Source organism: Rhinatrema bivittatum, chromosome 1 (genome assembly GCF_901001135.1).
Source record: "Rhinatrema bivittatum chromosome 1, aRhiBiv1.1, whole genome shotgun sequence".
In the NCBI taxonomy this organism is placed as follows: domain Eukaryota; kingdom Metazoa; phylum Chordata; class Amphibia; order Gymnophiona; family Rhinatrematidae; genus Rhinatrema; species Rhinatrema bivittatum.
Genome location: NC_042615.1, coordinates 420,741,699 through 420,764,653, shown reverse-complemented (window position 1 = coordinate 420,764,653; position 22,955 = coordinate 420,741,699). Strand labels below are relative to the sequence as shown.

At 45.5% G+C, this 22,955-nt stretch overlaps 1 protein-coding gene and 1 long non-coding RNA gene across 6 annotated transcripts in view; both read right to left on the bottom strand.

Annotated features, from left to right (window-relative positions):
- Positions 1–10,052: 10,052 nt before the first annotated feature.
- LOC115080950 lies at positions 10,053–12,973 on the bottom strand. Its single transcript, XR_003853708.1, has 3 exons — positions 12,492–12,973; positions 12,169–12,213; positions 10,053–11,969 (listed from the first exon to the last, which is right to left on the bottom strand). It is a non-coding gene; the product is annotated as an uncharacterized LOC115080950 (long non-coding RNA).
- A 2,495-nt stretch (positions 12,974–15,468) lies between these two features.
- FRMPD1 (FERM and PDZ domain containing 1) overlaps positions 15,469–22,955 on the bottom strand; it is a 504,405-nt gene continuing 496,918 nt past the window's right edge. For all 5 annotated transcript variants that reach the window (XM_029603113.1, XM_029603121.1, XM_029603130.1 and 2 more), the window contains one exon: positions 15,469–20,057. In XM_029603113.1, coding sequence (XP_029458973.1) covers positions 17,632–20,057 — 2,426 coding nt within the window. In that variant the 3' untranslated portion in view covers positions 15,469–17,631. The remainder of the gene's footprint in view (positions 20,058–22,955) is intronic.

Here is a 22,955-nt window from a genome sequence, read left to right as displayed (position 1 = left end):
TTGGAAATAGATTTATCTCATGATAGTAGAGCGGTGTCTGGGTTTGTTAGGTCGAGGTTTTCGTTTACTTTGCTGAAGGCTAGGGAGAGTTCCTCCGAAGGGCATGTTTTACGGAAGGAGATGGTTTTTTTGTGTGAACTTGTACTCGGTGTGTCGGTATTGAAGATGAGGTGGGCATTGATGAGAAAATGGTCGGACCAGGGGATGGGGGTGGTGACGGGTGCTTGAGGTACTGTGATGCTTGTGTTAACAAAAAGAAGGTCGAGTGTGTGACCAGCTTTATGTGTGGGTTCGGAGATTAGCTGACTGAAGCCCAGGGCTTTGAGGGTGACAAGTAGTGTTTCACAGGCAGGTGTGTTGGGGTGGGTGTCTACATGAAGATTGAAATCTCCGAGTATCACTGCGGGTGTGTTCGGCTTAATGTTGTCGGTGATGTATTCAATGAGGGGGGATGGGTCCTGTTCAAGTATACCGGGAGGGGCATATACGAGGCAGACTTGTAGGGATTTGGATTTAAAAAGACCAATTTCAAGTCTTGGTGGGGGGGAGCTGGTTTGTAGCTTTAGGTTGAGGTGTTTCTTGGTAGCCAGGAGTATGCCGCCTCCCTCTTTTTTTGGGCCTTGGGATGGAGAAAATGTCGTATGTCTGTGTAGGGAGTTGGTTGATGAAGACATGGTCCGAATTTTTTAGCCAGGGTTTCTGTGATGGCACAGATATCTGGGTTAGTGTCAGTGAGTAAATCTTGAAGGATGGGGCTTTCTTTAGGATAGATGTGCATTGAAAAGGGAGATGGCAAGGGTGGCTAGGCCTAGCAGCTGTGTGATGGGTGAAATCATGATGGGCACTAGGGATTTGTGCTGGGTAAAGGAGTGAGGGTGTGCTGGGTGGATGATTCGCCGATGGGGGTGGTGTATGATAGGTATAGTGGGGAAGCACATTTTAGGGTGGGACAGATGGGTGGTAGTGAGGCGGGTGGGTAGATGTCGGTTTGTCTGGTTAGGAGATAGGGTAGGTGGGTACAGAGCAAATCCAGAGTTTTGAGCTGTGAGAAGTGTTACAGGGTCAGAAATACAGTGCAATATAATACAGTGTAATGGTTTTGGGTCATTAATACAGTGTGATATCATGAGCAGCACCAAAATGTTTTTGCAATATTACAGAGTCAGAAATACAGTGCAATACAAATACAGAGCAATGTTTGCAATATTACAGGGTCCGACGTACAGTGCAATATAATGAGCAGCACCAAACTGTTTGTTTAAGAGAGAGAGTACATTGTGGTTATAGTACTTACAATTGGGATGAATGGCGGAGGTTTAGAGGTTGGAGCAGGTTGGAGATCGCTTCCAGTTAGAGGGGACTGCGGGGAAGGCTGCAGAGAGGTAGGACTTGGGGGAGGAGGAGGAGCTGAGATTTGTGGGGTACAGAAGAGTTCCTTAGGGAAAACCAGTAAGCTGGTTAGGGTCTGGTAGGAAGTGGTCCATGCAGTGCAGGGTTCAGAAGTTGGATTCTCTGAGGTGTGCCAGTGTCTCAGGGGGTGAGGTTTCTTAGTCTTTTCCGGGAGTGGGGGATAATGCTTTGCTGGAGTGTGGAACTGAACGGCTCGCTTGGTGGATGGTCGCGTGTGCAGGGGACTTCAAAGTCGATCCTCTGGGCTGTCGGAAGGGGGCTGCTCGAAGGGGCGCGCTCAAAGAGGCAGGCCCCTTTGTTGCGCGGCGCCGGAGCTGCAGTGTCTTTAAAGGGCCCCTGTGCCCTTTGCGATTGGCTGCAGGTAAGTTTGGAGGCGGGCCTTCTCTCCGTTCGTGTCGGCGGGTCGGCGGGCCTTCTCGCGGTCGGGTCGGCGGTAGGACGACGGCAGGACGGCGCGGTAGGCCGCGTGGTCGGCCTCGGACCCAGCGGGGGCAAGGGAGAAATTTAGAGGCCTTACCCCGATGGGTCCCTGGCGCCGATCGCGCAGGCCCTCCCTCGCTCCGGCTGCCGCGTGGATAGGACGGATCGCCGAGAGTGGAGCTGTGTGTCGCAAGGAAGAGGCTGGTTGCTGGAGCTGCTGTGTCTTTAAAGGGCCCCTGTGCCCTTTGCGATTGGCTGCAGGTAAGTTTGGAGGCGGGCCTTCTCTCCATTCGTGTCGGCGGGTCGGCGGGCCTTCTCGCGGTCGGGTCGGCGGTAGGACGGCAGGACGGCGCGGTAGGCCGCGTGGTCGGCCTCGGACCCAGCGGGGGCAAGGGAGAAATTTAGAGGCCTTACCCCAATGGGTCCCTGGCGCCGATCGCGCAGGCCCTCCCTCGCTCCGGCTGCCGCGTGGATAGGACGGATCGCCGAGAGTGGAGCTGTGTGTCGCAAGGAAGAGGCTGGTTGCTGGAGCTGCTGTGTCTTTAAAGGGCCCCTGTGCCCTTTGCGATTGTATCACCTTTGCTGTTTGTACCTCCTACTGTGTATGTAACCTCCCCAAACCTACTCCATCCCCCAAACCCCACTCTGAGTTGAAAGCACCCCCCTCTATAAAAGTAATAAAATATTTGTTTGTTGGGCAGCATGAAATGCAAGGTGTGATGATGATGATGACTTACCAGTGCATGGTTATAAGCCCTAAAGTCTTAATATGAGCGCTTCCCTTTTCATGCATTATTTAGTGATGTGTTCATTGTTTAGTGTGGGTCAAATCATGTCTTGATGGGTGCTTGCAGTCATAAGTGACATAGGATTTTCACCCAACATAATGGTTTTTCATATCAACTATACTTAAATAACACATTTCCTAGTGTGTAGCCAGATGGATTCAGGACCAATGGGTATTGTGCTCTTCTGCTAGCAGATGGGAGACGGAGTCATATTTCAAGCTGACGTCACTCTAGATATACCCCTGCAGTAACCTCAGCTCTTCAGTATCTCTCCGTCTCCTAGCAGATGCGGACACTATCCCACACACTAGATTAGTGTTAAGAATTACAGCAAAGAAGAAACAACATTTTCCTTAAGGAAGATCGAGCCCCGCTCTCCCTCCCCCAATTAAGAATTCCTGAGGTTGATCTCCGATATCCCTCAGAGGTGTGCCTTGGTCCAGTAGCCAGTTCCCAGTGTGGACTTAGCCCCCCAGTGTGGCTGAAAGGCAGCGGGTGCAGGAACGAGTGTTGCAGTGAAGGTAATTCCCTCTCCCCCCGCAGCTGGAGACCGTCCGACACACGATCGGTAAGCACTGAGACCAGGTAAGAAAAAATCTTTAAATTAAGGTCTCCTGTCTCCAGAGCTCGGATTGCCGTTCTGAATCCGTCCCCAGCGAGGTGAGAAGGGAGCACCGATCGGGTTGAGCAGCCTTGGTTGGGCTAGGCCTCGATCCGGTGCAAGGGTCCACACACGTGGAGACCCTTGGGGGGGGCGCCATCTTACACGCGGGTGTCGTCAGTGCCATCTTCACTTCTCAACTGGTGGTACGCGCGGGGCAGGCCGGACGGCTGATGCGCCTAACTTGCGCGCATCCAATACAGACTCGTGCATAGCTGCGTGCACAACTGAGATGCGCCCTGCGCGTAGAACTGAGTGTACCTGGGCGTATATCGACACGCACAGCTGCGTTTACAACTGCACGCATGGAAACACATAGAGACAATGGCACCGGCACCCAAGAAGGCCAGAAGGCACTCTCTTTCCACAGCCTGCTACATAAGAGTCGCGCAGCCTGACTTGGACTCCTGCCTGTGTTAACATTGAGAAGAAGCCCAGGGGGAATCAAAGACTGGCCCCTTGCTGTATTGGCTGTATATCTGAGATGGCTACCCCACAGGAGGAACATGGACCCAGGGACCTCCTGGTTGGAATTTTTCCAAGGGTTGCAAGCCTTCGTTCAGGCACAATCAGACCCAGCTGCGCCCCAGGCTCAACCCCTGCCGGAAGCACAAGATCCTACTGGCCCGGCTCGGATGCCTCGAGACATGCATCACCTAACCAAAAACTTCCCTAACAGGGACCCAGACACCTCAGATGATGAGAGTGACTCCCTGGAAGAAGGAGAAATCCCTCCAGGAATGGAACCATACCGAACCATGCTTCTCTTCTTCCACAAGGACGAATTACCAGCCTTTGTTTCCCAGACTCTGAAGACGCTGGGTATTCCTGGCATGGACCCTATGGCGGAACCAAAGAAGAACCCCATCTTGGTGTCCCTTCGTAAGGCCTCATGCTACTTTCCAATGATGGAAGCCATCCAGGAACTGATTGACCTGGAATGGGATGCCCCGGAGGCCAGCTTCAAAGGGGATCGGGCCTTGGAAGCCCTAAACCCTCTAGAACCAGCGACCAAGGAACGCCTGCGTTTCCCGAAAGTGGATGCTGTGGTCTGTGCCTTCTCAAAGCGAACAATGATTCCCGTTGATGGAGGGGCTGCATTGAAGGACACTCAGGACAGATGATTGGAATCTATCCTTAAGCAGGCCTTCATCGCAACAGCAATGATACTGGAGATTGCTTCCTGCTGCGCACTGGTGGCACATTCCTGCTTCCTCCTTGTTGCGTTCGTGGCTGCTCTACGCCCTCACTCCACCCTCTCTACCTCTGTGGCGACTCCCTCCGGGTCTGATGGACAGCTTGCTGCCGCGGCGTCTCCATGCCGCCTCTCTCCGGCATACCCGGACCGGCTCGATGCTGCGGATCCGCCATGTTCCTGATGACGTAGGGTGTGCGTGCGTGCTCCGAAGTATGTACCAGTAAGGGCGCGAACCTCAGGGGCGTCCCCCTGTATTGACGTCATCCGCTTCCAACATAAAAGGTCTTCACTTTCACTTACGATTTGAGTTAGCAAGGACAAATGGATGGACGGATGGATACAGATTCATTTTCGGATACGAATTGTCCAAGCTACTCTGCCTCCTCGGACTTACCAGAGGTACCCGCTCCTCGGGGGCCTCGCTCCCTCTATTTCAGATTGCAGATAGGAACCAGTACTCGCTCCTCGAGGGCCCATGTTCCTGAATACTCTGAAGATTCTCTACTGCCTGGAAGGTATCGCAGATACAGACATTCGTGAGTTACCACCGCTCTCTCAGAGCTTTCCCTGGAACCAGGTACTCGCTCCTCGAGGGCTTAACTCTTTCCAGCTACTGAGCCTCCTTAAGAACCTATGTGAGTTTGTCATCTACTACTGGCTATGAATACAGCATACCCTGTCTACTAACTATCTATAGTCTTCTACAGCTCAGCAACCCTGGGATTGCAATTCCAGTATCTGAGGGGCTTCAGCCCTGCTGGGCATAGCTCACTACTGCCACCTCTGGTGGTTCTACTAACCTGTCTAATAAAAGAACTATCTGTGTCTGTCTCCATATCCAAGCCTAGCCGGTGGTCCCTCTCAGGATATCCTCCTGGGGGCGCTGTCATTTGCCATCGGCCCAAGGATTCACCTATTTACATTCTTTTCTAGATGAGTACCCTCTCTAGCACGCCGCTGGTACAGATTGCCAACTCAGCAGTCTATATCATAACAAGATTGCTAGTTCCGCCTATGGAGCATTTCAGATTGCTAAACTCCTTCTTCCACGGGAGCCAGTCCCTAACAGATTGCAACTCCACACGGAGACTCATAACAGATTGCTAACTCCTCCCACTACAGGAGTATCCAGCAGCAGATTACAACAGATTGCTAACTCCTCCCCTCTGGAGGAGCAAAACCTAACACTCCTCTCGAGAGAGGCAAATAACTCCAGATGAGATGATGGAACCTGCAGCAGCCTTCCTTTCCAGCCCATCTTGGATCTCAAGAACGTCAACCATCATCTGCGGGTTCTACACTTCCGCATGGAAACTCTTTGCTCTGTAATAATGGCAGTATAACCGGGAGAGTTTCTAACCTCCCTGGACCTTTCCGAAGCCTACCTTCACATCACAGTCCATCAGGATCACCAGCTCTTCCTGCACTTTGCGATATTGGGTCACCATTACCAGTTCCGAGCACTACCCTTTGGCCTAGCAACTGCCCCAGAACCTTCACCAAAATCATGGTGGTCATGGCAGCAACACTGAGGAAGGAAGGGATCTTGGTACACCCTTACCTGGATGATTGGCTAATCAGGGCAAAGTCTTTGGAAGAGAGCCAACAGGTGACCAGCACAGTCAAGAGACTACTGCAGGAACTCGGTTGGGTCGTGAACACAGGCACGAGCAGCCTGCAGCCCTCTCAATCGCTAGAGTACATGGGGGCCTGTTTTGACACCAAACAGAACAAAGTCTTCCTCCCTCCCCTGACAATTGATGACCAATGCATGCCCCAAGGTATGGGACTATCTTCAAGTCCTCGGTCTCATGGCATCAACCCTGGAAGTCATCCCTTGGGCAAGGGCCCATATGCGACCGCTCCAGCGCTCCTTACTGTCACGATGGAACCCACTGTCCCAGGAGTACTCAATTTGCCTCCAACTACCAGCAGAGGTACGTTCTCAGCGCCAGTGGTGGCTACAGGAAGATCACCTAAGCAGAGGAGTAAGCCTATCCCCACAAAACTGGATTTTGCTCACCACTGATGTGAGCTGCGAGGGTGGGGAGCCCACTGTCAGGAACTGACAGCCCAGGGACAATGGAGCAAGGAAGAGGCGGAATGGAACATAAACCGCCTGGAAGCTCAAGCAGTCAGACTAGCATGCCTACAATTCAGCCACAGACTCCGAGGCAAAGCAATTCGAGTAATGTCAGACAACGCAACAACGGTTGCTTACATCAACTGACAGGGAGGAACCAAGAGCCAATAGGTTTCTCTGGAAATAGACCCTCTCATGGCATGGGCGGAGATAAACCTACAAGAGATCTCGGCCTTCCACATCGCAGGAAAAGACAACGTCTCAGCAGACTTCCTCAGCAGAGAGAGCCTGGACCCGGGGGAAAGGACGCTGTCAACCACAGCCTTCCAACTGATAGTAAATCTCTGGGGCATCCCAGCCTTGGACCTACTGGCCACCTGTCTCAGTGCCCAAGTCCCCAGATTCTTCAGCCGCAGATGAGAGCCACAATCCCAAGGAATTGATGCTCTCGTCCAGACTTGGCCAGAGGAAGACTTACTGTACGCCTTTCTCCCATGGCCACTACTGGACAGGGTCATCCACAAGATAGAACATCACAGGGGACTAGTTCTACTAATGGCCCCGGATTGCCCAAGATGACCATGGTACACAGACATGCAAAGACTCCTTGCGGGGAACCCTCTGTGCCTACCTCCACATAGGGACCTTCTCTAGCAGGACCCGATTCTCCACGAAGATCCATCTCGATTCTCTCTTATGGTCTGGCCCTTGAGAGGACTCGCCTGAAGAAGCACGGTTACTCAAAGGCCGTGATTGACACCCTACTCCGAGCGTGCAAGTTCTCCACATCCCATACATACAGATCTGGAGAGTATTTGAAGCCTGGTGTGAGGACCGCAGGATTCTCCCATGGACAGCCAAGATTCCCATGATTCTGGAGTTCCTACAGGACAGCATGAAGAAGGGGTTGTCACTCAACTCCCTCAAGGTCCATGTAGCCGCACTGGCCTGCTTCAGAGCAGAAGTGGAAGGTATCCGGCTCTCAACCCATACAGACTTGTCCCGTTTTTTGAAAGGGGTTAAATAACTCTGACCACCCCTAATGTGACTGGTGCTTCTATGGAATCTCAATCTAGTATTAGACTTCCTAGCTGGAACTTCCTTCAGAGCATTGAAGATGGCATTCCTGATGGCAATATGTTCAGCTCGTCGCATCTCCAAACTACAGCTCTATCCTGTCGGGAACCGTTCCTTAGGTTCACACTGCGCACTGTCCCATCCTTTCTTCCAAAAGTGGTTTCCGAGTTTCACTTGAACCAAACCATCTCGCTACCAGCTCCGGATGAACATAAGGACTCAGAAGACTCACGCCTTCTTCGCCACCTGAATGTTGGCAGACTCCTGGTGTGATACCTGGAAAGATCGGAACCGGTGCACAAAACGAATAGCTTGTTCATTCTTCACAGCGGGAAGAAACAAGGAGAAGTGGCCTCGCGGGCAACCATAGCCCGCTGGATCAAAGAAGTAATCAAGGCAGCCTACATAGAGGCAGGAAAGCCCTTACCTCTACAGGTTAAGGCTCATGCTACGAGGGCCCAGGCAGTCTCATGGGCAGAAACCAAGCTGCTGTCGCCCGCCGAGATCTTTCGGGCGGCGACATGGTCCTCCATACATACCTTCTCCAGGTTCTACCGCCTGGATGTTCAGGCCCGGGAAGATGGAGCCTTCGCAAGGGCAATATTAAGTGGGCCACGGGCAGCCTCCCGCCCTGTCCAGTAGTAGATTTTGTATATCCCATTGGTCCTGAGTCCATCTGGCTACACGCTAGGAAATGGAGAAATTACTTACCTGATAATTTTGTTTTCCTTAGTGTAGACAGATGAACTCAGCATCCCGCCCACGGCTGCCCCAGAAAAGGAGAACCTTGGATAACAAACCTCGAGACTAAGCAAATATGGGTAAGCCACAGCCTACCCTAGTTCTAGACACCCACAGTTTGTCTGGTGTTGGCGTTAATTGGTTGAGTGCACTGGTGGTCTCCAGTTTGGAAATGAGTTGAACCAGTTCAAGTTTTACTCAAGTTTAATCAAGTTATTTAAGCAAAGATGTATCCACAATGGCTTTTCAAAGAGAATACTGAAGAGCTGAGGTTACTGCAGGGGTATATCTAGAGTGACGTCAGCTTTGAAATCTGACTTCGTCTCCCATCTGCTAGCAGAAGAGCACAATACCCATTGGTCCTGAGTCCATCTGTCTACACTAAGGAAAACGAAATTATCAGGTATCCATTACCCAGCTTAGAGTCAAACATTTGTTAGATATTCACTTGGAGTTCTGAATCCACAATGGCAAGGTGCTTCAATATCTGATTCAGATAATTTATAGGCATGACAATTTTACATGTGCTGCCAAAGTAATATAGAAAATGATTGAAATAAAAAGGGTAGGAAAAGAAGGAAAGGAATGATAATAAGAAAAAGGTTCAGGAATCAACTGAAGGAAGTGCATTATACCCTTAAAGTCTCATACAGACTGATGCAATAAGATGCACGTAAAAAGCATATTTATAATGTGCACACAGCCATCTCACCTGTGCCCCCATAGCTATATTTAAATGACCTAGTGAATTAAAAGGGACATGCTAGGGAGAAACTGTGCATCCCTAGCGCTCAAATGCATCAGAGCCCAGGAAATGTGGCCGTGTGCTTACATATTGCTATGGGCACTCAAGAAAGAATGAATGTAATGGATCGATTACAAAAAAACCCCTTTTCTGTGGCAAAATCAGCTTGGAGCATATATATTGTGTGTCCAGAATTTTTTTTTTTTTGTAATTGATCCATTTAATTAATTTTTTATTGTTAATCACCAAAAGCAGTAGATCTACACTTCTCTGTGGTTCCTCTTCTGTGGAGTAACAACAGAGAACAATATTTTGTATTTTTTCATAAGCCCATGACTTGCAGAATGACAACGCCAATTCCACAGCTGGCATTAAATTTGCCATGTTAAAAAGAGTGCGATGGGTGCCCGGGGATTTACTGTATCAGGAGGTACTAGCTAATAGCCTCATCTACATGGAATTTACATGTGATGAGTGCTATCAGCTATGCAGTTATTTGGGTGCGCGTTTTGGAAGCGCTAATCCCCTTATTGCATCGGGTGTTAGTCTAGGACGTCCAAAACGTGTGTCCAAACCGTTATTAACCTGTGTGCTAGGCTGGGCGCACGTTATTGCATCGGCCCCATAGATTGCACATTTCAGAAACAAGAAGGTGTGACAGCTTCAAAGGCAGAGCCTTGCACAAGAGATCATTTCAGGACACCTCATAATCATCTTCAATGGCAATGACAGTTTGTTTCAAATCATTTACGCTGGCAAACTCCTTGGAATAGAAGCTCTTAATAATAAAACAAAAACAGTGTTAACATTTCTACAAGCTTTAGCTGAAGGAAGAAACCAGTGTTTGACTCTGGATATCTAGAAATGATACCATCACTGCCGTGGAGAAGTTAAAGGAGGTTTTATTTTCCACTAGATGATGTGGTAACTAGCTTGAATGAGAGGCTTTCTCAGCTGGATATTTTCTAGTTTGTTGGATTGTCTTTTTTGTACCAGACAGATGAGGAAAGCTAGAGATACAAACACATTAAACGAAAGCTGCAACCATCTGACTCAAGAAATGAGTGACATTGATACTGAATCATGAGGTATTCTCCATTGTAAATTCTTTGCCAATTGGGGTGTTTACTTCACTTCTGCAGTTGTTAAACTGTATCTACGCTGAATGTTATTGGATCTGTACCCACACTTAAACATTGCATGGCAGTTCCTTTTCACCATGGCCTCCGGCCAGGGAAGTTTCTCATGTTTACAGTTAGTTAAGAACTATTTACATTCAACAGTGCTACAAGAGCCTCTGAAAAGTCTAGCTGTAATCTCAATTGAACACAACATTTGTTACAAGATAAGACTTTTCTAAAACAATTGAAAATTTGCTTCTGCAAAAACAAAGAATGGACCTTTCCGTTCTAAGTAATGTGGACAAGTTTCTCATGTTTCATACTACTTAGGACATTCATTATAGGCTTTTATTTTATTTTCTGGAAATTTATCAGTCTTTATTATAACAGCAAAAATGGAAGAAAATCAGTGGGAAAATATGACATTTTTTTTTAGATAAATATCAAAGTTTATTTTGGTGGACAAAAAGCAAGCCAGCAAAAAAAAATATTAAGCAGATTAAAATCCTAGAACAGGGATTCTCAAAGATTTTGTGAAGGGGGCCACATAACTTTCAAATCAGTGACAGGGCTAGATGAAAATTTTAGTGACATCTCACAGCTTCTCTCTTTTTTCTCTTCCTCTCTCTCCCAACATCTCTTCTCAGTTCTACCCCTCTTCCAGCATCTTTCCACCTTTCCTCATCTCCTTCTCCCCAGCATTTCTCCTCTTCTCTCAGCATCTCCTCTCTCCTTCCCCCTTGCCCAGTGTCTTAACTTTTTTCCCTCCGAAGCATCAGCCTTTTTTCCATCACCCCTCCCAGTGTCCCCTTCTCTCTTCTACCTTTACCCCTCCTCCCCAAAGGACACAGTTGAGTTCCCTATGTCTCCTCAGCAGCAGCTCCAGTGGCAGCTTTGGCCTTCCTACCCAATGGCAATTCTGGGACTCCTTCCAGTCCAGCTCCCATATTGCTGTAGTCTTTCTTTGTAGCAGCAGTTCTGGCCTCTCTGACTTTGGCAGTGGATCAAGTCTCCCTCCTCCACAGGCACCTTTCTTCTTCCTCTTGAAGTGTAGGCACCTCCACAGGCAACTTCCTTCTTCCTCTTGAGGTGTAGGCATGTGATCATGGTTGCAGTATGCATGTGCATGGTGCTCCTATACTTTTTTGCTGATTGTACGATCTAGGTTCAGTTCCTGTACATGTTCCATTGTTGGTTTTCTAGAGGAGGAGATCATCAAAGACCCGCAGCTATGTTTTTTAAATTAGAAAATCAGTTCAAAATGAGTTTCATCTGTGCAAAAGCCCAGGAACATATTGATGAAAATCAGTTTAAACTGAAAATGAAGGGCTACTGTTGAACAAATGTGTTCTTATTTGTGTAAGTCTTGAATAAATATTATTTTAGGTTGTAAATATGTATGAACGTATTTGTATTTATTACCCACTGTTTTGGAATAAGGAGGTCAATCAAGGCAGGGTACAACATATTAGAAAGCATCATAGCAGTCACTAGAATGTTTGGTGTAACCGCTTAACGTAACGATCCTAGCAAATCTTTATTCAACACTCCCTTGTGTGGGTGTTAGAGAATAGTGGGAGATGTTAATAATTGCTGACCTTGTTGATTTTTTATACTCATTGATTGTGTGCTTGAGATCAAATCCATGGTTTTCCCCAAGCTTTGCCATAACTCAGTGCTTCTCTCTGCCTCCCCAAAGGGATCCTGGTGTTTGATTGACTGCACCTAAAAAAAGAACAGATTAATACTATTGGCTAGTTTGAAATGAGTAATGCCAGACTGAATGGTGTTTGCATTTATCACTTTGATGATGCATAAAGATAAATGCGATTGAAATGTACAATTCTCATTAATCAAAGTGAAACCCAATCAGAATCTAATGTTAGCCTTATTTTAAAATGATTGGTTGAACTGGTCATTTTACCTGCTTTGTTTGTGTTCACAGTTGTTTCTAAGATGGATGTGTAAACTAAAACAAAAAGAGAAGATAACAATAAACTAAGCTCCTGAAGCAGAAGTCCAGGCTTTGAAATGTGATATTTTGGCACAAGCATTTGAAAGAAAAGTACTTCATTGTTAGAAAGCATATTTTTAAATGCAATTTGAAATGTTTGAACAAGGGTTTGAAACCTACAGATGTGGAGCTCATAAAAAGTGAATTTTGATACCAGGTGCGCTTATGTGAGTCTTTTTAAAAATACATGCCAGTTTGGTTCTTTGGGATTTAAGTGTAAAAATGATTATTACATTGTGGTTTGTGCATTCAAAGATTGACTCTTTTTTTGCTATAGGCGTAACAGCTTAACAGGTAGAGTGTGACAAGGTGGACAGCAAGGACTAGACCTAAAATGAAAAGAAAAATGAAACAGTAAGACAATAAGTTATATCAACATGTTCTAGGTACTCATAAATGGTGTCAGGCAGTTTATAGCAAGGGTTCTCAGTGGCCTGAGAAGGATCAGTGTTAGCCCATGCCCCAGGAGGAAAAAGAAGTCTCATTAGCCGCATGGGCTGAAGGTGGAGACTGCTGCAGCTTGTACCTTCCAGAGAGAGAGATTATGTGTGTTGTGTGTGTGTCTGTGTGCGTGTGAGCATGTGACAGTGTGAGTGAGTTTGTGTGTGTGATAAGGAACATATTTTTGTATGCGAGACAGGACAATGTCTGTGTGCACTCCCCCTTCCCCCACTAATGCGCCGCCTTGAAGTGGAGAAAACATCCCAATCCCCCCTCACTTGCACTCTACAGATTAGCTCTCACTAAGTAAAGAACTATGAACAACTCAGCCAAGCAAGCTAATTTATCCTGCTCAGGGGCGGCTCAAGGCAATTTGCTGCCTGAAGCAAGGGATGAGATGGTGTCCCTCTGCCCCCCCCCCCCCCCCCGAGGCTCTTTCTCTCTGGCACCCACACTCAAGGACACTCACACATGCTCCCTCTCCCCTCTCCAAGCACATTCACTCATGCTTTCTCACACCCCCCCAAGCACCTCATACATGCTCTCTTACCCCCCCCCCCAAGGCTCGCAATCTCTCACACACACACATATACTCACACACACCCCTCTACATATACTCTCTCATCAGGGCCTCCGCTTTCAGTGCTCCCTCCCCCCTGAGGAGTTTCTTGCCTGAGGGAATAGGGCCGTTTGCTGCTGAGCCGATTTGCTGGGAAACACAGCAATCACAGGCAACCACCTGTTGCCTTCCCCTCTCTGGCAGTACAGCTGGGAGGCACGCTATCCATCCTGGGAATGCAGTTACAGAGACGAGAGGACCAAGAGGAGGCGACGGGGACACCGAGCATGCAGCGCGATTGCTCCCTCCTCTCGGACCCGGGGAGGCAGAAAGGCAACGAATGATGGCGCTGGCTCTCACCTTATCTCTTGCAGCCGGCGCTGGGCTCCGGGCGCCAGGATCTCGGCCACCATCCCCTGCCACGACGAGGCCAATAGAAGACAGAGAGGAGGAAGAGCAGCAGCAGCATCTCCCCTATGTACCACCTGCTTGGGACACTGCCACTGCACTGCTTGACCCCCCGGGAGCTGGAGGGCAGCCGCCATTGCCTAGGGTGGAGGGGGGAGAGGGTGATCAGCTGCCACTCGATCCCGCAGAGAAAAGCTTACAGGGCAGAGCTACCCCCGCTGGCTCCTCACTCTGGCTGCATGAGGGGCACGATGCACCCACACCTATCCCAAGCCAGAGCCCATCCGTGCATGCTCCACCAGAAAGGCTACTGCATAAGTCATTTGTTGTTTTGGCAGTGGGGTGAGGCAGCCACTAGAGGAGTTTTCTTTTTTTGGGGGGGGGGGCAGTTTTTGCCACTTTCAAAGTTTGCTGCCTGAAGCAGCCACCTGACCCTGCCTCATTATAGAACCACCCCTGATCCTGCTGTTTATGGAGAACCCTCTTTACTGTAAGAAAACTCGCTTTCTGACTGAGCTAGAAATACAAAGGAGCAGGAGGAAACCACCCAGTCAAAAGAAAAAAATAGACCCTGGTGAACTTTTAAAATAATATCAAAGCCAAAAGGAGCTAGATACAGTATGAATGTAACACTGACTATATAGGTATCATTAAACCCTGTATTGAATTATACTGAAAAGACACAAAGCCTCAATAGAGTGTAAGTACAGGTACAATTATAATCCTATAGCAATGTAAATCTCAATGTCCATTTTAGTTTTCAGGGTTTTTTTTCTCTTAAAAATAAGAAATGTGAGCCCATTATAGCCAAATACTTAGCTTGAATAAGCAAGATCACTGCATCAAAGATGTTAAGATCCCCAATGGATTCAAGAGTTGCTGTGTTAATTTGCTGCAATGAAATGCCAAACACTAAGAAACTCAAGAGTCCTCATTCCAAAGATGCCCAAACTGCCAGTGTTTTGGCAGATTCTGCCTGCTTCAGGGGCCTCATTTAGAGATATATTGCCCCTGTCCCTTGTTTTATATTGGCAAGGCTAAACATCCAATCAGGATTCACATTTTGGAACATTTGAGCTGTATACAGAGACATCATGTTGAAGCACTTCTGGTAGGACATTGGACTGCTTTATTCTGATTTAACTTTTGCAGTATTAGAAAATCCTCCTAAAAACATCTGTGAAGGAGATTTTGATTTACAATTTTTATAGCGTGAGCAGATACATTTTAAAATTTAACACTGATAGCCCTGTGGGTCAAAAAAAGGGAGGTTGAATAGGCTCTTTTTTACTGACCCATTTCCATAGTTCCGTTTTTGGTGGGATTATGCACGCCACCATTTACTTCAATTTGATTGGATTTTGTTTTCTGCTATAGTAGGTTTCAATTGATTGGTCCTTTAAACATGGTGGGTCCCTGAGCCGTTTGTTAACTATTTGAGGCTGGTGCCTGTTTGAATATGTATTAAGTGTACCACTGATTTTTTTGTTAATATTTGCGCTTGGTTTGAATTTTTTACAATTAATTATTTTTTCAGTTTTCATCTTATGTAAGGCCCTGAAGCAGGTGAAACCCATTGACAGTGTCAGACATTTTTGGACTGAGTTTCTTGGTGTTTGACATTTCAACAAAGCGAATTAGCACAGCAATTCTTGATATCCTTTGTGGACTGTAACTTCTTTGATGCAGTGACCTTGTTTATTCAAGTTAAATATTTGACTATCATGGGCTCATGTTTCTTATTTTAAGTGCAAAAAACCCCTGAACAATAAAAACTAAAATGGATGTTGAGGCTTAGATTGGTATATGATTATAACTGTACGCTGGCTTTGTGCCTTTTCAGTGATTCAATACAAGGTAGGATGATACCAATATAATCAGTGTTACATATCGCTAATTCCTTTTTGCTTTGATATTATTTATTGTGAGCTTAGTGTAAATGGGCTTTTTTGTTGTTTAGAACTTTTAAAATAAACCTGTTTTTTTTCTATTAGAAAGTATAATTGTAATGATGCCATATTTTCAGCTTACATTATAAATGTTTGCATTTGCTAAGCCAAATTTGTTTATAATCTGCATTTTGATTTCTAAAAGTTGGTTTCTCTAAATTTTAGAGCTTATTTATAAATAGATTTGTTTTGCATTTTTCCTTCTAAAGAAAAAAAAGGATTGCCATTTAAAATATGTTTAAGATATGTTTAAAACAATTTTAACAACTTTTAACCCTATGATTATGCATCAGTGGGTGATAAGATTAACCAAATGTTCTTTTCTGTAATGCCTATGTTCTTAGTGAATCTTTCCATGGCAATGATCTATTTCACTCTGCTAGTGCCTAAATGTGTTCCCTTAACCTTATGACTCATGTTTCAATTCAAGCAATTCTGAAGTACTTACAAATGTGAAATATGCAATACTTTTGTTAATGAAACTCCTTTCAGGATGTAAGTCTGGTGTAGCAAAAATGACAAGAGGTGGATGGCACCTTATAGACTAACCAACTTGAGGAATGAGCCTTTGAGGGAATATGAAAGGAGTTCACATCTGAACTGAGCTCCTTTCATGGGGTCTTATCTAAATACCATACTCAGAACTGCTCATGATCCTTCGCTGTTTGAGAACTGCCACTCTGACTTCATAACAGGTACACCCCAGAGAAGTACATATGTGCTCTTACCCTGTGTGCAGTACTGTAACATTCCATATAATAAGGGTACATTGCACTCAAAATAATGAATGCAGTGCACTGTACTTCCAAAACTCCCTGCTTACAGCGCTACTCACAGTGACCTCTGTTCTGCAAAATATTGTACACAGAAGTCAATCTCTGTGGGACAGAGAGGAATATCCCCTTGCCAATATGAGGATCTCTTGTTTCACAGCATAGACTAAATATCTCTATTAGGAGGACTCAGGAATTTTGCAGAACAAAGTCAATATGAATACATTTCTTGTTAGGTACAGCACTGGAAGCACATTTTATATTTTTGCAAAGGAAGAAGCCTTCTTGCATTCAGAAAAGAAGTTATCTTTTTAATAGAGTGAAAGGGCTCATCATCCGCTAAAAACTGAACATGCACAGGCACCACATTTCTATAGGAGAGATTGCTATGTGCATTCCTGATGTGTACTAAGTGACCTTAAAGATTTTCTTAAGAGACATTACTTTGTCAAATCAGCAACTTCTATTTAAAAAAATTAGATATAATGCTGATCTGTATTTAAAAAGAACTATTTTTTTTTCACATTTCCCTTGGCTATAAACACCATGAAACGACGAAAGTAACAGTGTCAAACCTGCTAAAAGTGGGTTCCTCTCAAATATAAAATGTGTAACATTTCAATTTGGTGAAGTAGGTTATGTAAAAACATCTTCAGCAAATTTTTCTCCATATACATGTTAATAACTGTACAGCACAGCAAATTATTATTTGGGTTAATAATTACATCACAGTGCAACACTTTACAAGAAGCTAATTCAAATTCAAAGCTTTGGTAAATTAAAAAAATAAATATATTTGTGATGGCCACAGTAACTTTGCTCTGAATGTACAGACTGCATGCCATAATTATCATTCTTGTTATGCAGGGCTGCCACACAATTTCATTTAGCTGTAAACATATCTGCTGACTGCCACAGAACAACTATCAAGCCATCAGTGAACACAGCAACTGTAATTATATGACCCAGATTTTTATCTCACTGACCCACATAATGTTGCATAGTGTGAACTCTTTCTGACAGTCCTGTCATCAGACTTAAAAGTGTGCCTGGGAGAGGCATTCATCATTCAAGGCTTTTCAACAGCTCAGTCCAGTAGTTGAGTGTACATATTTTCACCAAAGTCCTAATTGGATAAATTGGAGTTTGAAATGCTGCACATATAGCTGACATGATCCCCAAAGACACTATCCACTTTTTAAACTCTAAATCACCCTTTGGTATAATGGATTCTGCTTTTATTTTATGGCAATGTTAATGTCCTGAACTGCTGCGTCAGGCAAAACACTGCAGCAGTGAGGGCAGTGCACTGTGGAGACAGAAGTTGAATGCTTGGATCAGGGCAGCCTTTCTCACAGGCCTTTCTGGCAGCCTGAACAAACTGATTATAGGTGCAAACAACATGTCTGAGATCTGCAAGAACCTCGGCCTTCCTGCTGATGCAGCAGCCGCCATCTGTGAACTGGAAGCACACCCGTGTCAGCTGCAGGAGGTTCTGGAAGGTCTCCCGGACTGTGTCTCGCATCAGTTCAGGGGACTGCTCCGCTTTGATGACCTTCTGACAGCTGGATATCAGCTTCCGAGATTCAGCGCAGAGTTTGTATTTCTCTTCAGAAAAGTGCATGGCGCATTTGTCCTGGGGATGTTTCAGTCCATTGTCTGAAAATTCCTGTAAAACCTTTTGCAACTCTACTACATTATTTTGTAACTGGCTAAAATCAGCTGGTATGTCATATGTTCTGCCTTGCAGCTGATTCAGGGCTTTGAGGTGGTGTTCTGGACCAGTGAGAAGTTCATTTGCCTGCAGTTCAGAATCCTCATCCTTATTTCCATCATGCAGCTTGAGAGGGTTCCTTTCAACTGACAAACTTCCCGAAGAAGGTGGAATCGTCAGTGGTAGAGATGGTGACGCACTGTCTTCAGAATCAACATTCTCATCATCCAGCTCTGTGTCCAGACCATGGAAACAGGCGGCATAAGACAACTGGCAGCTGCACTTCTCCATCCTATCTTTTGAAACTATCACATTTTTAATGCTTGTGTAGTCCAAGGAGCTGTCCATACTGCTGTTTGCAGGGATTTTTGTGTCTCTTTTGTGACCGAAACAGAAGAGTAATTGTTTAGAATAAACTGGAGCAGTGCTAGGATCTTCCCTTGTGGCTCCTGAAGTATTACCACAGCCTGGAAAACAACGGAATGGTTCAAGAAGAGGCTGCTGGCTTCTGTATAGTGTCCTTTCTTCTGTGCGTGGAGGAGTCATGTGTAGCCAAAGCTGATCATTTCTGCAGCCAGTGTCCTTTGGCCTTTGGTCATTAGCAGGCTCCGGAGGATTTTGCATGCTCTGAAAGGATTCTGAGGGCGTGGGCATGTACTGACCACTGACCTCAGGCAGAAGCTCATCTAGAACCTGGGCATTTGAGTCAGTGCTTCCCAAGAAGGGTTCTCCTTCACCTCTTTCCAGCGGGCCTGTCTGCTGACTGTTAAAACATGATGCTATGCGACTTTTACTTTCTTTAAGTCCTGAAAGGATAGGAAAGTGAGGGAATATGCCTGAAATACCATTGGAATCAAAAAGCATCTCTGCTTCATTAGAGGAGCCTAGGCACTTCTTATCCTCAACCTTTCTAAAAGATTCTTCCTGTAAATTCTTGCAACTTTTCTCTTGAACTGAAGCTTCATCACCTTTGCTTATAATACATTGATTGTTGCCGGTTTTCTCTATTTTGATGGAAGACACCATCGGTTTCTTGCCATTTTTGCTCTCAGATTTGGAGTGAACTGCTTCTTCTGCTGGACACAATGCCTGTCTGCTTGTCTCCCAATTCAAAGGACCAAAGGAAACGTCAATGTAAGAGCGTAACATTTCTGCTTGGCTTTCATCATCAAACACGTTATGGAATTCTGCTCCCTTTTCTTTGAGCATTCTATTACCCTTTGAGCATTCTACTACCCTTGTCGCTGAGTAATTGGTTTCCCAAAGTGGACGATGGTGTTCAGAGAAACTCCTCCCAGCTACCTCGAACTGGCCTCCCTGATCATCTGTAGCAATGCTGTTCAGCGGGCAGCTTATTTCAGAAGGACTTGCTGTCCCCTCTTGGACTGACAAACATAAAGGAATACAGGGCTTCTTGTTGTCCTTTACACCAACTTTACAATAAGAGGCAGGTTTCTCTCCTAGCTGACCTGTAACACGGACAGCTGAAATGGAAGAAACAACAGCATCAGTCAGCGATTTGATCTCCATGGTGTCAGGCTCCATTTCCATCAAGTTGGAGGTGTGCTTTTTACTTTTGGTTTCTTTCCAGTGTGTGAACTGGGCAAGCTGTTTGGTTTCCAGGAGTGCAGGCTCTCCCTCAGTGTCTTTCAAGGAAGAAATGGTTGGAGAATGAGAGAGGGAGAACAAGCAGGGCTCTTTTTCATAACAGCAAACATGATCAATGGTATCCAAGCAGTAGGAAGGTGAGAAGGGAAACGACACCTGTGAGGTATAATCTGTCTGTAAGAAAGATCTCCTTTTCCTTAGGTTCTTTGCAAGTTTTTTTGTCTCTTTTTCTCTTCTTGTTTTCTCTTGTTTGTTTTGTCTTGACAAATAATTGTCTAGAAAATTGCGGTATGGTGCATCATTTAGACAAGTGAATTTACTTGCATCCTCAGAGATAGCTTCAGAACCTATGTGTACAGAGAAAAGATAAAAAGGTATGAAACGTACGGTTATAGCATAGCAGAATGAATAACTAACAGCACTAATTAAAAGGAAGAATGGATGTCCAGTAAGGAGTGTAATGTATGGCTGTATTTGTGAGACCAGCCAGTGAGCTCCAAGTTGGATACCATTGATGGGATTTTGTTTGGTTGTTCTTAATTTTCCATTTCACCAAACCGTTTCAGAAGCACTTTTCAAATGCTTATATTCCTGATACAGACAATGTGTCTACTGTAAACTTGCATCCCACATTACGTAAAACTATGCCAATCATCTACTGTATAACAAATCCAAATCAGATTACCTCCAACTATACAAGGAGATTTTATTGCGTTATATTGAAAAATGTGTCCAGTGCAATAAGAACCCAATACCAGGATAGGGGTACAGGGCCTAATAGACATGGTTAACACTGTATGCTCTGACCATGGTTCACTGCTTCCTTGTCAACCAGGGGCTCCCAAACTTTCTGTAGGTAAATGCTCCTGATGGGCATGAGTGAAGCCTGGGAAAGCAGTCATATTTGTGGTCAATTACTATATATGTATATCATAGCAATTAAGTCCCATTCTAAATCACTGAATTCCTTTACAGAAACAAAACACGAGGAACTGAAAAATGCTTACAGATGTTATTTTTAGACACATAAAAAAGTGAAATACAGTAATAAGTGCTTACTGCATGGAATTGTGAAACATTTTTTGTTCACTTGAATAGCTTTTAGATTATGAGGACCAAGTTTTGTGAATAGATAAGCAAAGCATAAGAGAATGGTTAAGCACCTGAGGAATTTGACTCAGAATAGATGGGATATATCTTTGGAAAAAAGACATACGGGCCAAGCAGATTGCTTGACTGTCTTTTCCGATGCAGCTTGGAAGCAAAGTCTATTCTGCTTACTAGAAATGTTTCTAGTCTTTATGAGCTTTCTTTAATCTTCCACACAATGGCTCTACAATAAACTGAGGCATAACGAGAACTGGATTTTTGGGGGGGACTCAGGGTTAACACTGGGGGCACTGCGCTAGCCCCTCACCTTGCCCCCATTCATACTCCATCCTGTGTGGGTTTTCAGTAGTGGCTGCAAATCTCTGCATTGTCTAGGTTTTCACTTTGCCCTGGCTTTCTCTCACTATCCCTCTGTGGTTATGGCAATTACTTTATCCAAGATTAAATATCTCAGGCTGAGCAATGATGTAAGCAAGCTTCAATCAGCCAGGCATTCCTCAAGTCTTAAAGTGCTGATAGAAGGGGGAATATTTACCTGCCAAAAGTAAACAAACAGAAAGATTTTGATAGCCTTAAATCTTTACAGGACTTACCCAAGGGCATTGTTGAATCCTTGTTTAAGTTAGCCTTTTCAAAGGCACAAGGGATCATGGCTTAGCAGTGATCTCAGTGCCTCTTAGCCCTCTTACTGCTGCACCTTTACGGGCTGACTCAGAAATGACACGATCCTGTTGCTAGGGGAGGGAACCTGAGCCAAATATCTGGAGTCACAGGTCCTCGAGGCACCCACGCCCTAGCAATAAACCCTGCAGAACATCTGGAGGTTTTGTCAGTTCCCCCTGATTTATGAAGTTGGCATTATCACAACTGGATTTGAACTGATCACACATCATTTTGCTCTTTACTAGTTTAAGAAACATATAAATTAACAGATAAGGATCACTTGGTCTGCCCATTTGTACCTGTTTACAGATCATGGTCTTTTACCTCTCTTCTCTTCTGACTATCTCAAGTATGCTTGAATTCTACCATTGTTTTAACTCCTACTATGTGCACCACCCTCTCAGTGACAAAGTATTTTCTCAGATTCTTTTTGAGCCTCCCTCCCTTCAACTTCATATAATGATTCCTTTTCCGTGAGCTCATTCTATGGAGAATGCTAAAAGTGTTTGTCTTTCTTCTCCAAGAGAGTGCATTTTGTCTCTCTATCAGTTGGAAGAAGTTCCAGGAGGAACTCTTGATAGTAGTGCCTAAGAGGGTGAATATTGCCATGTCTTAGGGATTGGATGCATGTCCTTGCTCTAGTGTTCATCAACAAGATATTTGAGAACCTGTTTTGCTGAGTGGGAGAAGAAAAGCTTTGATTACTTGGAGTCCTAAAGGAGAATGTGCCCTATAAAGAACAAGAGCACATCTCAGTTCCTATCCAGTTTCTCAAACTGTATGAGAAGCTCTTTATTTTTGTATTTGTAGATTTGTTTGGCAGTGTACCTGGTTCCAGCACCGCTGAATTGGTCCCTTGCTTTTGGCTAAGTTTGAAAAGTCTAATTTAATCTAACTTTATTCTGCATTTTCCCAATATACAGGCTGATACAGTATAGTGCGCTCCGACGGAGCGCACTGTTAGCCTGCTATTGGACGCGCGTTTTCCCTTACCCCTTATTCAGTAAGTGGCAGAAAACGTGTGTCCAACCCGTGGCACCTAATAGCGCCCTCAACATGCAAATGCATGTTGAGGGCGCTATTAGGTATGCGCGCGGGATACAGAAAGTAAAATGTGCAGCCAAGCCGCACATTTTACTTTCAGAAATTAGCGCCGACCCAAAAAAAAATAAATTTGAATTCGGCCCGTGGCTGTCGGGCAGAAAACCGGACGCTCAATTTTGCCGGCGTCGGTTCTCGAGCCCACTGACAGCCACGGGCTGTCAAACCCGCTGACAGCCGCCGCTCCGGGCTAAAAGGAGGCGCTAGGGACGCGCTAGTGTCCCTAGTGCCTCCTTTTCCCCGTTTCTACCGCATCACTTCATTTGAATACTGAATTGCACGCATCGGCGAGGGGTCGGTGTGCACGCCGGGAGAGCGGGCGTTCGTCAGCTCTCCCGCGGACTTTACTGAATCGGCCTGATAATTTGCTT